The 19697-nt window shown below is 54.4% G+C and overlaps 1 protein-coding gene across 1 annotated transcript; it reads right to left on the reverse strand.

Annotated features, from left to right (window-relative positions):
* Positions 1-254: 254 nt before the first annotated feature.
* On the reverse strand, positions 255-19564 carry SOCS7 (suppressor of cytokine signaling 7). The gene is made up of 10 exons (XM_086864444.1): positions 18726-19564; positions 15098-15162; positions 13959-14063; positions 12085-12186; positions 10107-10237; positions 9387-9555; positions 7445-7573; positions 6478-6613; positions 5533-5675; positions 255-4233 (listed from the first exon to the last, which is right to left on the reverse strand). The coding sequence occupies exons 1-9, from the start codon at positions 19547-19549 to the stop codon at positions 5555-5557; spliced, it is 1782 nt and encodes a 593-aa protein (XP_086720570.1). The 5' UTR covers positions 19550-19564; the 3' UTR covers positions 255-4233; positions 5533-5554.
* Positions 19565-19697: the final 133 nt, after the last annotated feature.

Genomic DNA, 19697 nt, shown 5'->3' on the forward strand with positions numbered 1-19697 from the left:
AGGAATTCCAGCAGTTCCTAAAATCCCCCACGAGAGGCCAAACATGCCTATAAATACAATATTTACACACAAACCCCACAGCTCCCCACCCCAAAAAATAACCAAACACACCCAAAAGTGCATTTGTGGTTCATATCAAAAAAACATTATTAATATTATTATTATTATTAATTTTTTTTCCATTAAATCTGAAAGATTGGCCTGCAAAGTCCGTTTGGTTTTTTTTTTTTTATTATTATTATTATTATTATTACTATTATTCTTTTTTTTTTTTTTTAACCATTTAGTAACTTTTCTCATATATTTATGAAAATAAATTATACAGCCACTATTCGAATAAATTAAGCACACACCAAAAACAAAATTAAAATTAAAATTAAGGAGGGGAGGAATTAAAATTAAAAATAAAATGAAGCAAAAGCTGCGTCGGTGGTGTTTTGTTTTTTGTTAAATTCCAAAGGGTGATTCCCAAAATCCTGGCGAGGTCCTGCCCTGGGAGCTGCTGGAATCTGCTCGGGAAATTCCGGGAAATTCCTGGGGTTTGGGGGGAGGGCCTGGACTGGGAGCACTGGGAGAACCCCAGAGTGGAACTGGGAGCACTGGGAACATCCCAGGGTGGGATTTTGGGAATTTAAAGCACTGGGAGCTCGCCAGGATAGGATTTTAGGGCACTGGGAGAATCCCAGAGTGGGATTTTGGGGCACTGGAAGTTCTCCAGGGTGGGATTTTGGGTCACTGGGAGCACTGGGAGCATCCCAGGGTGGCACTGGGAGCACTGGGAGAATCCCAGGATGGGATTTTGGGGCACTGGGAGCACTGGGAGAATTCCAGAGTGGGATTTTGGGGCACTGGAAGTTCTCCAGGATGGGATTTTGGGAACTGGGAGCACTGGGAGCATCCCAGGGTGGCACTGGGAGCACTGGGAGAACCCCAGGGTGGCACTGGGAGCACTGGGAATGCCCCGGGGGGGCACTGGGAATGCCCCGGGGGGGCACTGGGAGCACTGGGAGAACCCCAGGGGGACACTGGGAGCACTGGGAATGCCCCAGGGTGGCACTGGGAGCACTGGGAGAACCCCAGGGGGGCACTGGAAGCACTGGGAGAACCCCAGGGGGGCACTGGGAGCACTGGGAGAACCCCAGGGGGGCACTGGGAGCACTGGTTGTGTTTTACACCTGGAGGCAGCACTGCCGGGATCCCCCCAATCCCAAAGGATCTTTGGGAAGGGGATCCCCCTGATGGAACAGGGATGGGACACTGGGATGGGACACTGGGATGGGATGGGACACTGGGATGGGACACTGGGATGGGATGGGATACTGGGATGGGACACTGGGATACTGGGATGGGACACTGGGATGGGACACTGGGATACTGGGATGGGACACTGGGATACTGGGATGGGACACTGTGAGCTCCTGGGACACTGGGATGGGACACTGGGATGGGACACTGGGATACTGGGATGGGACACTGGGAGCTCCTGGGACACTGGGAGCTCCTGGGACACTGGGATGGGACACTGGGATGGGATGGGACACTGGGATGGGATACTGGGATGGGATACTGGGATACTGGGATGGGACACTGGGATGGGACACTGGGACACTGGGATGGGATACTGGGATACTGGGATGGGATACTGGGATGGGATACGGGGATACTGGGATGGGACACTGGGATGGGACACTGGGAGCTCCTGGGACACTGGGATGGGACACTGGGAGCTCCTGGGACACTGGGATGGGACACTGGGATACTGGGATGGGACACTGGGATGGGACACTGGGAGCTCCTGGGACACTGGGATGGGACACTGGGACGGGAATGCAGGGATGGGGAGCTGCAGGAATTCTCCCCATTCCCGATCAGGATTGTGCAGGATTTTCCCTTCCCACAAATCCCCCAGCTCCCATTCCCCGTTCTCCCCTAACTCCGCTTTTCCCTGATCCTTCCCAAACCTCTCCATCCCAGAACGGCGCGGGAAGGACGGAGCGGGAATTCCGCCACCACCACACCACACGGAGACTTCCAGGATTTCCAGGATTTCCTGGACTTTCCCTGGAGACAATCCCAGTTTCCCAATTCCCTGCATCCCATTATCCATCCCTGATCCATGCCTTTTTCCAGGATGTTTTTTTGGAGGGGGAGAAAAGCTGGCTCTGCCTCTCGGGAAGGTTTTCCCTCCCCCAGCCCCATGAGGTATTTCCGTGGATTTTGAAGCTCAGTTTCACCTGGAATTTTTTTAAGGATTTAAGGGAGGATTTGTAGCACCTTTCATGGCGAAGCAGCGGGATTTTCCCATTAAAATCCACGGGAATTCCAGGACAGGGATCATCCCCCGAGCTCCTGGCAGTTCCCAGGGCTCCAGGGAATCCTCAGATCCAGCAGGATGGAGCAAATTCCCTGGATCCAGAGCACTTGAAACACGGGAAGAGGCTCCTCCGGAATTCCCAGTCCTGCTGGAAGCTCCCCCATGGAATTCCCGCTCAGGGGGATGGAGCAGCAGATCCGAAGGGGGGAGGGTGGGAATTTGTGCCTAAAAACCGGGAAAGAGCCACAATTCTCCTGGATTTGCTGTTCCCGATGTCCCAAGGAGAGGGGGAAGCTGCTCCAGGAGAATCCTCGGCGCTCCGAAGGAAATCATTCCCGGCCTCCGGAATCCTCCAGGGACGGGCTGGGAGCGGCTCTGGAAGTTTGGGATCGCCGCAGGATCCAGCTCCAGCAATTCCAGCAGCAGATTTTCCACCTTCCCAGGGGAATCCTTCCCAGTGCTGGCTCCAGGAATGTTCCCTTTGGATCCATACCACGCTCTTCCTTCCTTTCTTCCACGGCTCCAGCTTTTCCCAGGATGCTCCTGCCAATCCTGAAGGGTTTGGATCTCTTTTCCCAAATCCTGGGGCAGCTGTGGAGCTGCTCGGAACTCCACACTTCATTTCTTCCCAAGGGTTATTCCCGGGGGTTATTCCCATGGGTTATTCCCAAGGGTTTTTCCCAGGGATTATTCCCAGGGGTTATTCCCAAGGGTTATTCCCATGGGTTATTCCCAGGGATTATTCCCAGGGGTTATTCCCATAGGTTATTCCCGAGGGTTATTCCCAGGGATTATTCCTGGGGCTATTCCCAGGGTTTATCCCCAAGGGTTATTCCCATGGGTTATTCCCAGGGATTATTCCCATGGGTTATTCCTGGGGTTATTCCCATGGGTTATTCCCATGGGTTATTCCCATGGGTTATTCCCGGGGTTTATTCCCAAGGGTTATTCCCATGGATTATTCCCAGGGATTATTCCCATAGGTTATTCCTGGGGTTTATTCCCGTGGGTTATTCCCGAGGGTTATTCCCATGGGTTATTCCTGGGGTTTATTCCCGTGGGTTATTCCCGTGGGTTATTCCCAAGGGTTATTCCCAAGGATTATTCCCAAGGATTATTCCCAAGGGTTATTCCTGGGGCTATTCCCAGGGTATATCCCCAGGGGTTATTCCCATGGGTTATTCCCAGGGGTTATTCCCAGGGTTTATCCCCAAGGGTTATTCCCAGGGGTTATTCCCATGGGTTATTCCCATGGGTTATTCCTGGGGTTTATTCCCGTGGGTTATTCCCGAGGGTTATTCCCATGGGTTATTCCCGGGGTTTATTCCCGTGGGTTATTCCCGAGGGTTATTCCCATAGGTTATTCCTGGGGTTTATTCCTGTGGGTTATTCCCGAGGGTTATTCCATCCCTCTGGCTCCGTTTGCAGCTCTCCAGTGAGGATCAAAGCCTTGCCACGACGCCTCAGAGCAGACGGATCTTCCCAGAGAATTCCCCATTTTTTTTCTTTTCTCCCTCTCCCTCAACCTTGAAATTCCCAAGGCGGGATCAGAAAATCCAGCGGGATCAGAAAATCCAGCGGGATCAGTTTTTTTCCTCATGCTGAAAATCAGGGAAAAATCAAAAATAAAAAAAAAAAATCCAAAAATCCAGAGACATCCAAACGTAAAACTTCCAGGAAAAGTCGGGAATAGTGCCGTGACATTCTTTGTTCCGCGAGGATCCCGCGGGGCCGGGCTCGGTTCCCCCAGGATTCCTTTTCCCGGGAGCCGGGGCTCCGGATCCTGCTCTGCTGGGTTTCCCGGGAATGCTGGGTTTCCCGGGAATGCTGGGCCCTCTCCTCCAGGGAAAAGAGCAGGAGCAGCAGCAGCAGGAGCTCGGCCTCCTCCCCAGCACGGCAGGAGGGCAACAACCAAATTCCTGCCAGGAAAAAACACCGGGAATCGGGATCAGACGGGATTGGGGCCTGGAGGAGAGTGGGAATGGGAATGAGGGAGGAGCAGGAGGGTTTCCTGAGGAAAGATGGGAATGGTAAAAGGGCGGGAATCCTGTTCCCTTTCCCAAGGAAAGTTTGGAATGGTAGAACAGGAAATCTTGTTCTCCTCTCCAGGGAAAATTTGCGAATGGTAAAAGGGCGGGAATCCTGTTCCCTTTCCCAAGGGAAGTTGGGAATGGTAGAACACGAAACCTTGTTCTCCTCTCCAGGGAAAGTTTGGGAATGGTAAAAGGGCGGGAATCCTGCTCCCATTCCCAAGGGAAAAAGACCAGGAAGCCTTGCTCTCCTTCCCAAGGAAAACTGGGAATGGTGGAACACCAGGAAATCCTGTTCCCCCTCCCATGGAAAACCGGGAGTGGTACAAGGCCAAGCAATCCTGTTGTTCCCTTTCCTGAAGAAAAGCTGGGAATGATGGAAGAGCCCGGAGTGAGCAGCCATGGCTCCTCCAGGGGGAACAGCAGGACAGGGGGTTGATCCTGGGATGAGGCACCATTCCCGACCATCCCCGACCATTCCAAACCATTCCCAGATCATTCCTGACCATCCCAGGCCATTCCAGACCATTCCCAGACCATCCTGGACCATTCCCAACCATCCCCAACCCATCCCAGACCACTCCAGACCATTCCTGACCATCCCACACCATTCCCAACCATTCCTGACCATTCCCAAACATTCCCACATCATTCCCGCCCATTGCCAACCATTCCTGACCATTCCCACACCATTCCCACACCATTCCCACACCATTCCCAACCATTCCCAACCATTCCCAACCATCCCACATCATTCCCAACCATTCCACACCATTCCCACCCATTCCCACACCATTCCCAACCATTCCCAACCATTCCCACACCATTCCCACACCATTCCCACCCATTCCCAGACCATCCCGCACCATTCCTGCCCATTCCTGCACCATTCCCAACCATTCCCAACCATTCCACACCATTCCCAACCATTCCCAACCATTCCCACACCATTCCCAACCATTCCCGACCATTCCCACACCATTCCCACCCATTCCCACACCATTCCCACACCATTCCAAACCATTCCCACACCATTCCCACCCATTCCACACCATTCCCACGCCATTCCCAACCATTCCCACACCATTCCCACCCATTCCCAGACCATCCCGCACCATTCCTGCCCATTCCTGCACCATTCCCGACCATTCCTGCCTATTCCCAGACCATTCCCACCCATTCCCGCACCATCAGTGCCGGGGCGGCTCCGCTACGTGGAAGATTCCGGCTCCTGCCTGTGTCGGGAGATGAGCTGGGCCTCCTTGAGGGACAGGTACTGCTCCTCCTGTGGGTCGTAGTAGTAGAACTTGCGGATGTAGGAGATCAGGGGCCTGGAAAAACACCGGGAAGAGCCGGATCCCTGAGCCAACATTCCCAGAGAACAACCGGAGCTTCTTCCATGGAAAAACACCGGGAAGAGCCGGATCCCTGAGCCACAGCTCCATTGAAATTCCCAAAACACAACCAGAGCTTCTTCCATGGAAAAACACTGGGAAGAGCCGGATCCCTGAGCCAACATTCCCAGAGAACAACCGGAGCTTCTTCCATGGAAAAACACCGGGAAGAGCCGGATCCCTGAGCCACAGCTCCACAGAAATTCCCAAAACACAACCAGAGCTTCTTCCATGGAAAAACACCGGGAAGAGCTGGAGCCAACACCCCTCCAACATTCCCAAAATACAACCAGAGCTTCTTCCATAGAAAATCATTGGGAAGAGCCGGATACCTGAGCCACAGCTCCACTGAAATTCCCAAAATACAACCAGAGTTTCTTCCATGGAAAATCATCGGGATGAGACAGATCCCTGAGCCACAGCTCCATTGAAATTCCCAAAATATAACCAGAGCTTCTTCCATGGAAAATCATCGGGAAGAGCCGGATCCCTGAGCCATGGCCCCTCCATATTCCCAACCCTTCCAGCACCTCCACAGGAATTTCGGAGCTGCTTCCCAAAGCTCCAGCACAGCAGGGAACTCCTCATTCCCAAACCCCCTCAGAATTCCCACCGCATCCCTAAACCCCACGGAACGTCAATCCCGCTATCCCCAAAGCCGGGAAAGTCAATCGTTCCCTCCCAGATTCCCAGGGAGGGAATTCCATGGATTCATCCGCGAGGGAATGGCGGGACTCACTTGGGCAGTGGGAGCTCGGGAATGTGGTCGATCCGGACCAGCTGCCGGATGCGGAAGCGGCAAAGGTGCTGCAGGGATTTGACGTTGCTGAACCTGGAGACGGGATACAGGAGCTGGACAGGCGTCGGAGGGAGACCTTGGAATTTTTTTGGGGAAAAAAGGAGATTTTGGAGATCAGGATTAGGCTGGAAAAAAAGCGGGAAACGTTGGAGGGTTGCGTCGGAAAGGAAGCGCCGCCGATTCCGAAGGGAAAGGGAATGAGGAGATTTAATTAAGGCCGGGATCCATCAGGAACGATGGAATTCTTGATTGTGGGATGGAATTCCATGGAATTGTGGAATGGGTTGGGAGGGGCTGCAAAGCTCAGCCGGTCCCACCCCACGATTTCCAGTCCCGGATGGCTCCAAGCTGGCCGAGTCCAAGGAATTTTGGGAATTATTTTCCCGTTTTTCCAGGGGTACACACACAGGGAAACGAGCTCTGGGATGGGAAATTCCCCCCTGGCTTGCAGGGACGGCCCAAAATCACGGAAAACTCGGATTCTTGTGGCAGAGCAGCAGCTGATCCCAGAAAAAAATGAACCATTCCCAGGTTTACCTGGAACCCTGGGAAATCCCATCCAGGTTCACCTGGACCACAGGAAAATCCCATTCCCTAAAACCCTGGGAATTGCTATCCAGGCTCAGCCGGAACCTTGGAAAATCCCATTCCCTGGGACCTAGAAAAATCCCATTCCAAGGCTCATGCGGAATCCTGGGAATTGCCATTCCCAGGTTTACCTGGAACCCTGGAAAATCCCATTCCCAGGCTCATGTGGAACCCTGGAAAATCCCATTCCCATTCCCAGGCTCACCTGGAACCCTGGAAAATCCCATTCCCATTCCCAGGCTCACCTGGAACCCTGGAAAATCCCATTCCCATTCCCAGGCTCACCTGGAACCCTGGAAAATCCCATTCCCAGGCTCACCTGGCACGCGGGAGCGCAGGAAGTAGAGGAATTTCCCGTTCTTGGAATGCATGATCGCCCGCTTGATGAACTCCACCACGGACTGGCAGCGATCCTCGAACTTGGGGTGGCACCACAGGCTGAAGGTCCCTGCCAGGGACAGCATTCCCATTATCCCAGGGATTTTTGGGAAAACACGGGAATTATTCCCATTATCCCAGGGATTTTTGGGAAAACACAGGAATTATTCCCGTTATCCCAGGGATTTTTGGGAAAACACGGGAATTATTCCCGTTATCCCAGGGATTTTTGGGAAAACACGGGAATTATTCCCATTATCCCAGGGATTTTTGGGAAAACGTGGGATTATTCCCATTATCCCAGGGAGTTTTTGGCACAGCATTAATGAATCCATGAAATATTCTGCTGCTGAACCAATTAAATATTATATATTTTATATCTTTTAATTGTATATTTACATATATTTTATAGCTATTATATATACTATTTATATTAGATATATGTATTATATATTACATATTTTGATTTATTTATTATATATTATAAATATTATATATGTTATATATACTGTGCTATATATAGTATACATTATATAATTATATAATATTTTATATTAAAATATAAATATAAATATAAATATAAATAGTATAAATATAAATATAAATATAAATATAAATATAAATATAAATATAAATATAAATATAAATATAAATATAAATATAAATAGAATATTATATCATTATATATTATAGATATTATAAATATTCCCCCACCTCCCGGATCCAGGAATGCCATCCCGGATTCCCTCCTCCTGGATCCAGGAATGGCATCCCGGATTCCCTCACCTTGGATTCAGGAATGCCACCTCGGATTCCCTCACCTCCCAGATCCAGGAATGCCATCCCAGATTCCCTCACCTTGGATTCAGGAATGCCATCCCAGATTCCCTCACCCTGGATTCAGGAATGCCATCCCGGGTTCCCTCACCCTGGATCCGGGAATGCCATCCCACATCCAGGAATGCCATCCCAGATTCCCTCCTCCTGGATTCGGGAATGCCATCCCGGGTTCCCTCACCCTGGATCCGGGAATGCCATCCCACATCCAGGAATGCCATCCCAGATTCCCTCTTCCTGGATTTGGGAATGCCATCCCGGGTTCCCTCACCCTGGATCCGGGAATGCCATCCCACATCCAGGAATGCCATCCCAGATTCCCTCTTCCTGGATTTGGGAATGCCATCCCGGATTCCCTCACCTCTGATCCAGGAATGCCTTCCCGGATTCCCTCACCTTGGATCCAGGAATGGCATCCAAGATCTGGGAATGCCATCTCGGATTCCCTCCTCCTGGATCCAGGAATGCCATCCCAGATTCCCTCACCCTGGATCCGGGAATGCCATCCCACATCCAGGAATGCCATCCCAGATTCCCTCCTCCTAGATTTGGGAATGCCATCCCGTGTTCCTCACCTCTGATCCGGGAATGCCATCCCAGATCCAGGAATGCCATCCCAGATCCAGGAATGCCATCCTGGTTCCGGGAATGCCATCCCGGCTCCGGGAATGCCATCCCGTGTTCCTCACCTCTGATCCAGGAATGCCATCCCAGATCCAGGAATGCCATCCCGGCTCCGGGAATGCCACCCCGTGTTCCTCACCTCTGATCCAGGAATGCCATCCCAGATCCAGGAATGCCATCCCGGCTCCGGGAATGCCACCCCGTGTTCCTCACCTCTGATCCGGGAATGCCATCCCAGATCCAGGAATGCCATCCCAGATCCAGGAATGCCATCCCGGCTCCGGGAATGCCATCCCGGCTCCGGGAATACCACCCCGTGTTCCCTCACCTCTGATCCGGGAATGCCATCCCAGATCCAGGAATGCCATCCCAGATCCAGGAATGCCATCCCGGCTCTGGGAATGCCACCCCGTGTTCCTCACCTCGGTAGTGCTCCATGCGGGTGTGGTGGGTGATGCCCTGCGAGCGGAAGCTCAGGCTCAGGATGTAGCGCGGGTCGGAGCTGTCGCGCACCAGGAAGGATCCGTCGGGTTTTCCCTTCAGCTTCATCTCCGCGTCCTCCCAGTTCATGGGGCCCCAGTACCAGCCGCACTGGGAACGGGGAGAGGCAGCTGGGAACGGCGGGTCCCCAGGGAATTCCCTTGGGAATGGGCGATTCCCGAGGGAACAGCCATTTCCTTGGCGATTCCCTTGGGAATGGGCGATTCACTTGGGAATTCCCTTGGGAATTCCTGTGGAGAATCCAAGAAGGGCAGGACTGCCAAATCCCGATCCTGGAGGGGCCAGATTCCCAAATCCTGAGGGGCCAGATTCCCAAATCCTGAGGAGCCAGATTCCCAAATCCTGAGGGGCCAGATTCCCAAATCCCAAACCCTGAGGAGCCAGATTCCCAAATCCTGAGGGGCCAGATTCCCAAACCCTGAGGTGCTAGATTCCCAAATCCTGAGGAGCCAGATTCCCAAATCCCAAACCCTGAGGTGCCAGATTCCCAAATCCTGAGGAGCCAGATTCCCAAATCCCAAACCCTGAGGGGCCAGATTCCCAAATCCTGGAAGGGCCGGATTCCCAAATCCCAAGCCCTGAGGGGCCGGATTCCCGAATCCCAACCCGATTCCCGGATTTTCCCGCCCGGATGCCGGTACCTTCTCCAGCTCCCGGAGGCTGGCGGCGAAGCTGCTGGGGTCGGGCCGGGCCAGGGGACACTGCAGGTGGGGAGGGGGCGGCTGGCCCGGGGCCTCCGGGGGCCGCAGGGGCACGATCCGGGGAAAGGCGTCTGTGGGGACACACGGGGACACTGTCACTGTCACCCAGAGACACATGGGGACACCATCAGGGATACACAGGGACACCGTCACTGTCACCCAGAGTGACACGGGGACACCGTCACTGTCACCCAGAGTGACACGGGGACACCGTCAGGGACACAGGGGGACACCGTCACTGTCACACAGAGACACAGGGACACCGTCACTGTCACCCAGAGACACGCGGGGACACCATCAGGGACACACAGGGACACTGTCACTGTCACCCAGAGACACAGGGACACAGTCAGGGACAGCCAGGGACACCACCACTGTCACCTAGAGTGACACGGGGACACCGTCACTGTCACCCAGAGACACAGGGACATGGTCAGGGACAGCTAGGGACACTGAAAGGGACAGAGACACACGGGGACACCATCACTGTCACCCAGAGACACATGGGGACACCATCAGGGATACACAGGGACACCACCACTGTCACCCAGAGTGACACGGGGACACCGTCACTGTCACCCAGAGTGACACGGGGACACCGTCAGGGACACATGGGGACACCGTCAGGGACGCACGGGGACAGTGTCACTGTCACCCAGACAAACACAGGGACACCGTCACTGTCACCCAGAGACACAGGGACATGGTCAGGGACAGCCAGGGACACTGAAAGGGACAGGGACACACGGGGACACCATCACTGTCACCCAGAGAGAGACAGGGTCACTGTCACTGTCACCCAGACACAGCCCAGGGTCACGGTCACTGTCACACAAAACCCAAGGTCACTGTCACCCACAGCCCAGGGTCACTGTCACTGTCACCCAGGGTCACTGTCACACAAAACCCAAGGTCACTGTCACCCACAGCCCAGGGTCACTGTCACTGTCACCCAGGGTCACTGTCACCCCCAGGCCGGCCCCTCAGGAAGGAGGGGGACACGGGGTGACCCATGGGGGGACAATTCCTGCCAGGGGACACTTTGGGAAGTGACACCTGGCTCCAGCACCTCCAACTCCTCCTTCCTGCTGGAGGGAATCCCGGGAAAAGGGACAGGAATCCCAGAAAAGGGACAGGAATCCCGGGAAAAGGGACAGGAATCCTGGGAAAAGGGACAGGAATCCCAGAAAAAGGGACAGGAATCCCGGGAAAAGGGACAGGAATCCTGGGAAAAGGGACAGGAATCCCAGAAAAAGGGACAGGAATCCCGGGAAAAGGGACAGGAATCCTGGGAAAAGGGACAGGAATCCCAGAAAAAGGGACAGGAATCCTGGGAAAAGGGACAGGAATCCCGGGAAAAGGGACAGGAATCCCAGAAAAGGGACAGGAATCCTGGGAAAAGGGACAGGAATCCTGGGAAAAGGGACAGGAATCCCAGAAAAGGGACAGGAATCCCAGAAAAAGGGACAGGAATCCCGGGAAAAGGGACAGGAATCCCAGAAAAGGGACAGGAATCCCGGGAAAAGGGACAGGAATCCCGGGAAAAGGGACAGGCAAAGCTCTGTGGAGCTGGAGGAGCGCAAAGCAGAAGGGGAACGCACAGGAAAGTTCTGGGGGAAGGATGGAATGTGCCTGGAATTCTGCTCTTCCCTGCCCTCCTTGTCAGGATGGGATAAACCCCGGAGGAACCGGGAAAAAAACGAGGAAAAACTCCAATTTCCCGAGGGAAAGCGGAGCCGGGACCTCCAGGAGCACGGGAAAACCTCAGAGCAGAGCAGGGAAAAAAAAAAACCACCAAAACCACACACCCCCTTTCACCCCCTAAAAAAAAATAAAAAATAAAATTTAAAAATTTGGGGATTCCAGGAGGATTCCAGGAGGATTCCAGGAGGGAAAAGGCAGAGCTGGAAAAGCTGACCTGGGGCGTGGGGCGGAGGAGGAGGAGGCAGAGGGAAGGATTGCAGGGAAGAGCCCATCGGACCCACAAGCACAGCCGGAGGCAGCGTCCCACTGATATCATCTAGGAGAGAGCACAGCGTCAGAAAACAGGGAAAGAAGAGCCCGGAAAACAGGGAAAACAGCCCGGGAAAGTGGGAATGTGGAGGATGTGGGGATTCCCACGCCCCTTTGGGTGTTGGTGAAGGAGGGGGATGGGTTTTCCGGCTCTGGAGAGGGAATTTCGGGGATTTCAGGAGATGGGGTGTGCTCCTGGTTTTATCCTGTTCCTGCTCAGGGGAGCATCCCAGGCTGGATCCTGCTGGAGCAGCCTCGATTTTCCGGGAACAGGGAAAGGATCCGGCCACGGTGGGAGATGGAAAAGTCTCCAAAGGAGCAGGAATGGGAAAAAAGCAGGGGAAAGACCCAAAATCAGCAGGAATGGGAAAAAAGCAGGGGAAAGACCCAAATCAGCAGGAATGGGAAAAAAGCAGGGGAAAGACCCAAAAAACAGGAGGAAAGTTCCCCCAAAAGCAGCAAGGATAGGAAAAAAAGCAGGGGGAAATTCCCAGTGTTCCAAGGACAATCCCCAGGTTCCAAGGACAATTCCCAGGTTCCAAGGACAATTCCTGGGGTTCCAAGGACAATTCCCAGTTTCCCAATGACATTCCCCAGCGTTCCAAGGACAATTCCTGGGATTCCAAGCACAATTCCCAGTTTCCCAAGGACAATTCCCAAGTTTCAAGGACAATCCCCAGCATTCCAAGGACAATTCCCAGGTTCCAAGGACAATCCCAAGTTCCAAGGACAATCCCCAGGTTCCCAAGGACAATCCCCAGGTTCCAAGGACAATTCCCAGGTTCCAAGCACAATTCCCAGGTTCCCAAGCACAATTCCCAGGTTCCAAGGACAATTCCCAGGTTCCCAAGCACAATTCCCAGGTTCCAAGGACAATTCCTGGGGTTCCAAGGACAATCCCCAGGTTCCAAGCACAATCCCCGGGGTTCCAAGGACAATCCCCGGGGTTCCAAGGACAATTCCCAGGTTCCCAAGGACAATCCCCAGGGTTCCAAGGACAATTCCTGGGGTTCCAAGGACAATTCCCAGTTTCCCAATGACATTCCCCAGGTTCCCAAGGACATTCCCAGGGTTCCAAGGACAATTCCCAGGTTCCCAAGGACAATCCCCAGGGTTCCAAGGACAATCCCTGGGGTTCCAAGGACAATCCCCAGATTCCCAAGCACAATTCCCAGGTTCCCAAGCACAATTCCCAGGTTCCCAAGCACAATTCCCAGGTTCCAAGGACAATTCCGCGGTTCCAGGGACAATCCCCAGGTTCCCAAGCACAATTCCCAGCGTTCCAAGGACAATTCCCAGGTTCCAAGAACAATTCCCAGTTTCCCAAGGACAATTCCCAGTTTCCCAAGGACAATTCCCAGTTTCCCAAGGACAATTCCCAGGTTCCAAGCACAATTCCCAGTTTCCCAAGCACAATTCCCAGGTTCCAAGGACAATTCCTGGGGTTCCAAGGACAATTCCCAGTTTCCCAATGACATTCCCCAGGTTCCCAAGGACAATCCCCAGGTTCCAAGGACAATTCCCAGGTTCCCAAGGACATTCCCAGGGTTCCAAGGACAATTCCCAGGTTCCCAAGGACAATTCCCAGATTCCCAAGCACAATTCCCAGGTTCCCAAGCACAATCCCCAGGTTCCAAGGACAATTCCGCGGTTCCAAGGACAATCCCCGGGGTCCCAAGCACAATCCCCAGGTTCCCAAGCACAATCCCCAGGTTCCAAGGACAATTCCGCGGTTCCAAGGACAATTCCCAGGTTCCCAAGGACATTCCCAGGCAGTACCGAGCAGGCTGAGGCTCCGGCGCGGCGGTGGCGGTGGCGTGGGAGGGTGAGGGGAGCTGAGTCCTCGCTGGGAAATGTCCACATCCACCAGTGACACCGTCTCACCTGGAAAAGGAGATGGAAATTCCGGCTGGAGCCGGGATCAGCCACTCCCCATCCCCGGGGTGAGGAAAAAAGCAGGAATTCCGCAGGGATTGGGAGGTTTTGGTGCTTCCAAATCCAATTTTTCCGTCTTTGGAGAGGCCTCAATCCCTGCCCAAAGCTCAGGGTGAGGGAATTTGCCCCAAGGTCAGAGCCTGGATGGGATGAGGGATTTTTTCCAGCATGGAATTCCCACATCCAGCGGAGCTGATCCATGTGTGGATGTGATCCCGCTCCAAAAGCTACAAAAAATCCCCTTAAAAATGTGGGATTTCCAAATTCATAAATTATATATTAAAATAATAATATATGTATTTTATTATTTATATATTTACATTTTTATATTATACAGAAATAAAATATGTATATAATATATGGTTTATGTATTATATATTATATATAATATTATATAATATATATAAAAATACAAATATATAAGTATGGATTTTTATTGATTTCTATTTTATATTATCTCTAGATATAAATATATAAATTTATGTTATATCATATTATATTATTATATTTATATTATATTAAATAATAATTTTATTATATTTATTTTATATTATATTATATTGTATTATTATATCCATATTATATTTATATTATATTAAATTATATAAAAATATATATTATAAATATATATAATATATATTTTTATATATATAAAATATAAAATAATATCATATAATAGTATACTATATTACATTATATTATATTACCTTATATTATATTACATTACATTATATTATATATATTATATTATATTATATTATATTATATTATATTATATTATATTATATTATGTTATATTATATTTGTATTATATTATATTATTTATATTATATTATTATAATATATTATAATTTTATTATATTTATTTTATATTTATATTCTATTCTATTATAATTATATTTATATATAATCCAATTATATTTATATATAATCCACAGCAGAACAAACCCCAGAGTTTCACCAGTCCCCCCCCAAATCCTCACCTGTGAAGAGGGGGCTGAACACAACCGGGGAAAAGGCACTTTGGGTTCTTGTCAGTCTGTGTTTCCTGCGGGGGAACGAAGGGAAACGGCGTCAGGAGGGGTGAGGAGACTGAATCCCACCAGGAGGAAATACAGGAGAACCTTCTCCCACCACCAGAACCTTCTCCTGCCACGAGAACCTTCTCCAAATGGGAGAACCTCCTCCAAGCAGAACCTTCTCCCGCCAGGAGAAGCTTCTCCAGTCACGAGATCCTTCTCCAACCAGGAGAACCTTCTCCTGCCACGAGAACCTTCTCAAGCCATGAGAACCTTCTCCAAGGAGAACCTTCTCCCACCAGGAGAACCTTCAAGACACGAGATCCTTCAAGACAGGAGATCCTTCTCCAACCAGGAGAACATCTTCCTGTCATGAGAACCTTCTCCAGACAGGAGAACCTTTTCCAGTCATGAGGACCTTCTCCTACTGGGAGAACCTTCTCCAACCAGGAGAACCTTCAAGACAGGAGAACCTTCTCCAACCAGGAGAACCTTCTCCCACAAGGAGAACCTTCTCCCACCAGGAGAACCTTCAAGACAGGAGAACCTTCTCCAACCAGAGAACTTTCTCCAGCCACGAGAACCTTCTCCAACCAGGAGAACTTTCTCCCACCAGGAGAGCCTTCTCCTGCCACGAGAACCTTCTCAAGCCCCAAGAACCTTCTCCAACCGGGAGAACCTTCTCCCGCCACGAGAACCTTCAAGACAGGAAAACTTTCTCCCACCAGGAGAACCTTCTCTAGCCACAAGAATCTTCTCCCACCAGGAGAACCTTCTCCAACCGGGAGAACCTTCTCAAGCCCCAAGAACCTTCTCCAGCCACAAGAACCTTATCCAGACCACAAGAACCTTCTCCATCCTTCCCAGGACCTCCATCATCCACACGTTTTTCCATCTCCTAATTAGGGCAGGGATCCCAAAATCCACCAAAAAAACCTTTTCCATCCTCCCCTGAGGGATCCCAGGGGTGCCAAAAATCCACGGAGTGGCCTTGAGGTGTGACCTGGTGCATCTCACGCAGGTTTGGGCTCTGAGATGACACAGGAACACCTCAAAAATTGACACCAGCAAGAAATAATGACAAATTTGGGTCCCCTCCTGTGCCCAACCTTCTCCTCTGCCCCGGAAGCTCCTCTGAAGCACAAATTTCTCCCAAAAAGGAGCGGTTTTAGGAAAAAAAGTTGGATTTGTGGTGACCACCAGACCCATGGAGACCACCAGATCCTTAGTGACTACCAGATCCTTGGACTCATGAAGACCACCAGATCCATGGTGACCACCAGACACATGGATTTGTGGGGACCACCAGATCTACAGATCCTTGGTGACCACCAGACTCCTGGACTCACGGGGACCACAAGATCCATGGTGAGCACCAGATCCATGGTGACCACCAGACCCATGGACTCATGAAGACCACGAGATCCTTGGTGACCACCAGACCCTTGGACTCACGGTGACCACAAGATCCATGGATTCACGGGGACCACCAGACCCATGGTGACCACCAGACCCTTGGAGACCACCAGGTCCATCCCATACCCATGGGGGCCACAGGTCAGGAGGCAACGACTTCCAGCTCCCAGCAGAACCAAGGAAAAGTCCTGGCTCATCATCACCATCATCACCATCATCATCATCACCATCCCACCAGGACACGAGCAAGAAGGACCATTAATGACCCAGCCCTCAACGCCAGGATGGGATTCCCGGAACCAGAGGCACAGAGTTCTGTCTGACCCACGGGAGCTGCTGCATTGGACACCTTGAGGTAACCTTCATTAAAAAAAGCCTAATTAGTGCGAGGAACTGCACGAGAACTGACCATCAAAGTGACCACCAAAGTGACCACCAGAGCAGAGGAGACCAGGCAGCGATTCCCAGGTGTTTCCCTGCTCCCAGCACCGCTGGAATAATCCCGATCCCAAAGCTTTCTGTCGTTCCAGGCACCTGGCTTGGGGCTGTTGGAGTCGTCTGTGGCCCAGGAGCCGCCGTCCGAGGCTCCTCAGGAGCTCCAGAGAGGCCTCAGCACCTGCCCAGCTGTGGGGCTGGGGCTCCCCACCCTCCCCTGCTTCATTTCGGGGTCATTTTGGCCTCCTCGGGCTCTGAAGGGCGCTGTCCCCGCACACCGGGGCTGCAGGTCACGCCTGACCCCGGGTCAGCAGCTCCAGCCTGGAGAAAAACTTCCTGCTCATCCATCAGGAGGAGGAACCACAGCCCGAAATCCCTGCGGAGGGTGAGGGAACCCCAAATTTGTGACCCCAAATCCATCCTTTATTCCCTGCTGCATGGACCTGGGTCTTCTCCTGGAGAAATCTCAGCTCTGCAGCCGGGAATGTCATGGAAAAGCGATTCCAGGAGCCTGGGAAGCAGCGACAGAACAGCCCTGGACTGACCACAGCTGGGACCAAGCGGCAGGAGGTGATGGAGCAGGGATGAGGGACAGCAGGGACATGGGGGACACCAAGAGATCCCGGGGATTGTCCCCCCCATCCGGGCAATGATCCCTGCGGGAGATCTGAGCACCCACAGCACCAGAGCCTCGGGAAATCGCCCCTCAGCGCACGGGAGGTGACAGAATGCCAGTCCCTTGGGGACAGAGGTGTCACCAGAGCGGACACAGGTGTCACCAGAGGGGACAGCGCTGCCCCAGCACCACCCCGCCATCAGCCGTGGAATCACAGAACCTGGAAAAACCCTCTGAGATCAGCCAGTCCAACCTCCCCCAGAACCCCACCGCGTCCCCGAGTGCCACATCCGCACGTTCACTGGACAATTCCGGGGATGGCGATTCCATGGGCAGCCGGTGCCGGTGCCTGAGCGCATTCCCCACCAACAAATCTCCCCCAAAATCCAACCTGAACCCCCCCTGGGCACAGCTTGAGTCACCGCATCCCTCGTTCCCTGGATGGAGCAGAGCCCGAGCCTCACCTGGCCGCACCTTCCTGGCAGGAATTTGTGGAGCAAAAAGATCCCCCCGGAGCCTCCTCCTCCCCAGGCTGAGCCCCCCCAGCCGCTCCTGCCGGGACTGATGCTCCAAGCCCCGCTCCCGCTGCTGCTCCCAGAGGATTTTCCGCCATCCCCGCCAGGGATGCAGGCCTGGATCAGCGCGACCCCGCTCCGCCAGCCTCTCCCGGTCACCAGCGTCCCCGTGTGAGCCACGAGGCCTCGCCAAAGCGAGAGGTTTGATCGCCGCACGGGATGGCCCCGGTGCTATCCCCGCTGCCATCCCCGCTGCCACCCCGGTGCCATCCCCGGTGCCATCCCCGCTGCCACCTCCGCTGCCACCCCCGGTGCTATCCCCGGTGCCACCCCCGGTGCCATCCCCAGTGCCATCCCCGGTACCATCCCCGGTACCATCCCCGGTGCCACCCCGGTGCCATCCCCGGTACCATCCCCGGTACCACCCCCGGTGCCACCCCCGGTGCCATCCCCGGTGCCATCCCCGCTGCCACCCCCGGTACCATCCCCGGTACCATCCCCGGTGCCATCCCCGGTGCCATCCCCGGTACCATCCCCGGTGCCACCCCCGCTGCCATCCCCGGTGCCATCCCCGGTACCACCCCCGGTGCCACCCCCGCTGCCCCCGTACCTGCCCGGCTCCTGCTCCCGGCCGCGGGCCCCGCTCACATCCGTCAGGCTCCCGGCCGAGGCGGCGGCGCTGGCGGCGTCCCCGGTGGCGGAGCCGCCGCTGCAGCTCTTGGTGCGGAAGAGGCGGCTGAGGCGGATGCGGAGCGAGCCCTTCCTGCCGCCGGTGCCGGTGCCCGCGGGCGGCGGCGATGGGCCGGGGGCTGCCGCTCTGCCGGCGGCGCGGGCGGCCCCGCGCCCGGGGGACCCCGGCTCGTCCTCGGAGCCGCTGCCGCCTTCATCGGGCTCCAGCGCCTCGAGCACCAGCAGCGCATCGCTGGTTTCCTCCCCGGCGGGCGGCCCCAGGCACGGGCAGGGGGTGCCCCCCGCGCCCGCCGCCCCCTTCGCCGCCAGCCCCGGCGGGCGCAGCCCCAGCGCCGCCAGCTGCAGCTCCAGCCCGCTCTGCGCCGCCGCTCCCCAGCCCGCCGCCGCTTTGGGCTCCAGCGCGCACCGGTGCCGCGGGCACAGCTCGGCCCCGCCGCCCCCCGGGACCCCCCCGCCCGCCGCCGCCGCCGCCGCCGCCGCCGCCGCCGCCGCTGCCGGGCCGCAGTCCTCGCCGGGCCGGCCCTCGGCCGCCGCGTTGCGGAAAACCATCAGCTGCGGCCGCGGGCTGCGCAGCGCCGGCCCGGCCCCCGACAGCCGCCCCCCGCCGCCGGGCCCCGCACCCGCCGCACCGGCACCGGCGCCGCCCGCCGCGCCCGCCTCCGGCCCGGTGCCATAGCCCAGCAGCCGGCTGAGCACCCGGTACGAGGCCGCGGCGGCCGCCGCCGCATCCCCGTCGCGCTGCATGGCTACGGCCGCCGCATGGCCCGCGGGGACCGGCACCGCACCGGGACCGGCGGCCGCCGCCGCCGCCCTCGCACGGCCGCGGCGTCCCCCCCCCCCAAAGCCACCGCCGCCGCCGCCGCCGCCGCCCCGCCCCCGCGCTTCCGCCGCT

The sequence above is a fragment of the Cyanistes caeruleus genome, chromosome 27 (assembly GCF_971803275.1).
Source record: "Cyanistes caeruleus chromosome 27, bCyaCae1.hap1.1, whole genome shotgun sequence".
Classification (NCBI taxonomy): domain Eukaryota; kingdom Metazoa; phylum Chordata; class Aves; order Passeriformes; family Paridae; genus Cyanistes; species Cyanistes caeruleus.

Excerpts from the sequence above, each read along its gene's own strand:
- SOCS7 (XM_086864444.1), bottom strand. The coding sequence starts at position 19,549 with ATGCAGCGCGACGGGGATGCGGCGGCGGCCGCCGCGGCCTCGTACCGG. Across the intron at positions 14,064-15,097 it reads GTTCAGCCCCCTCTTCACAG|GTGAGACGGTGTCACTGGTG; the intron begins GTGAGGATTTGG and ends CTCCTTTTCCAG. Across the intron at positions 10,238-12,084 it reads TCCTCCGCCCCACGCCCCAG|ACGCCTTTCCCCGGATCGTG; the intron begins GTCAGCTTTTCC and ends GTGTCCCCACAG.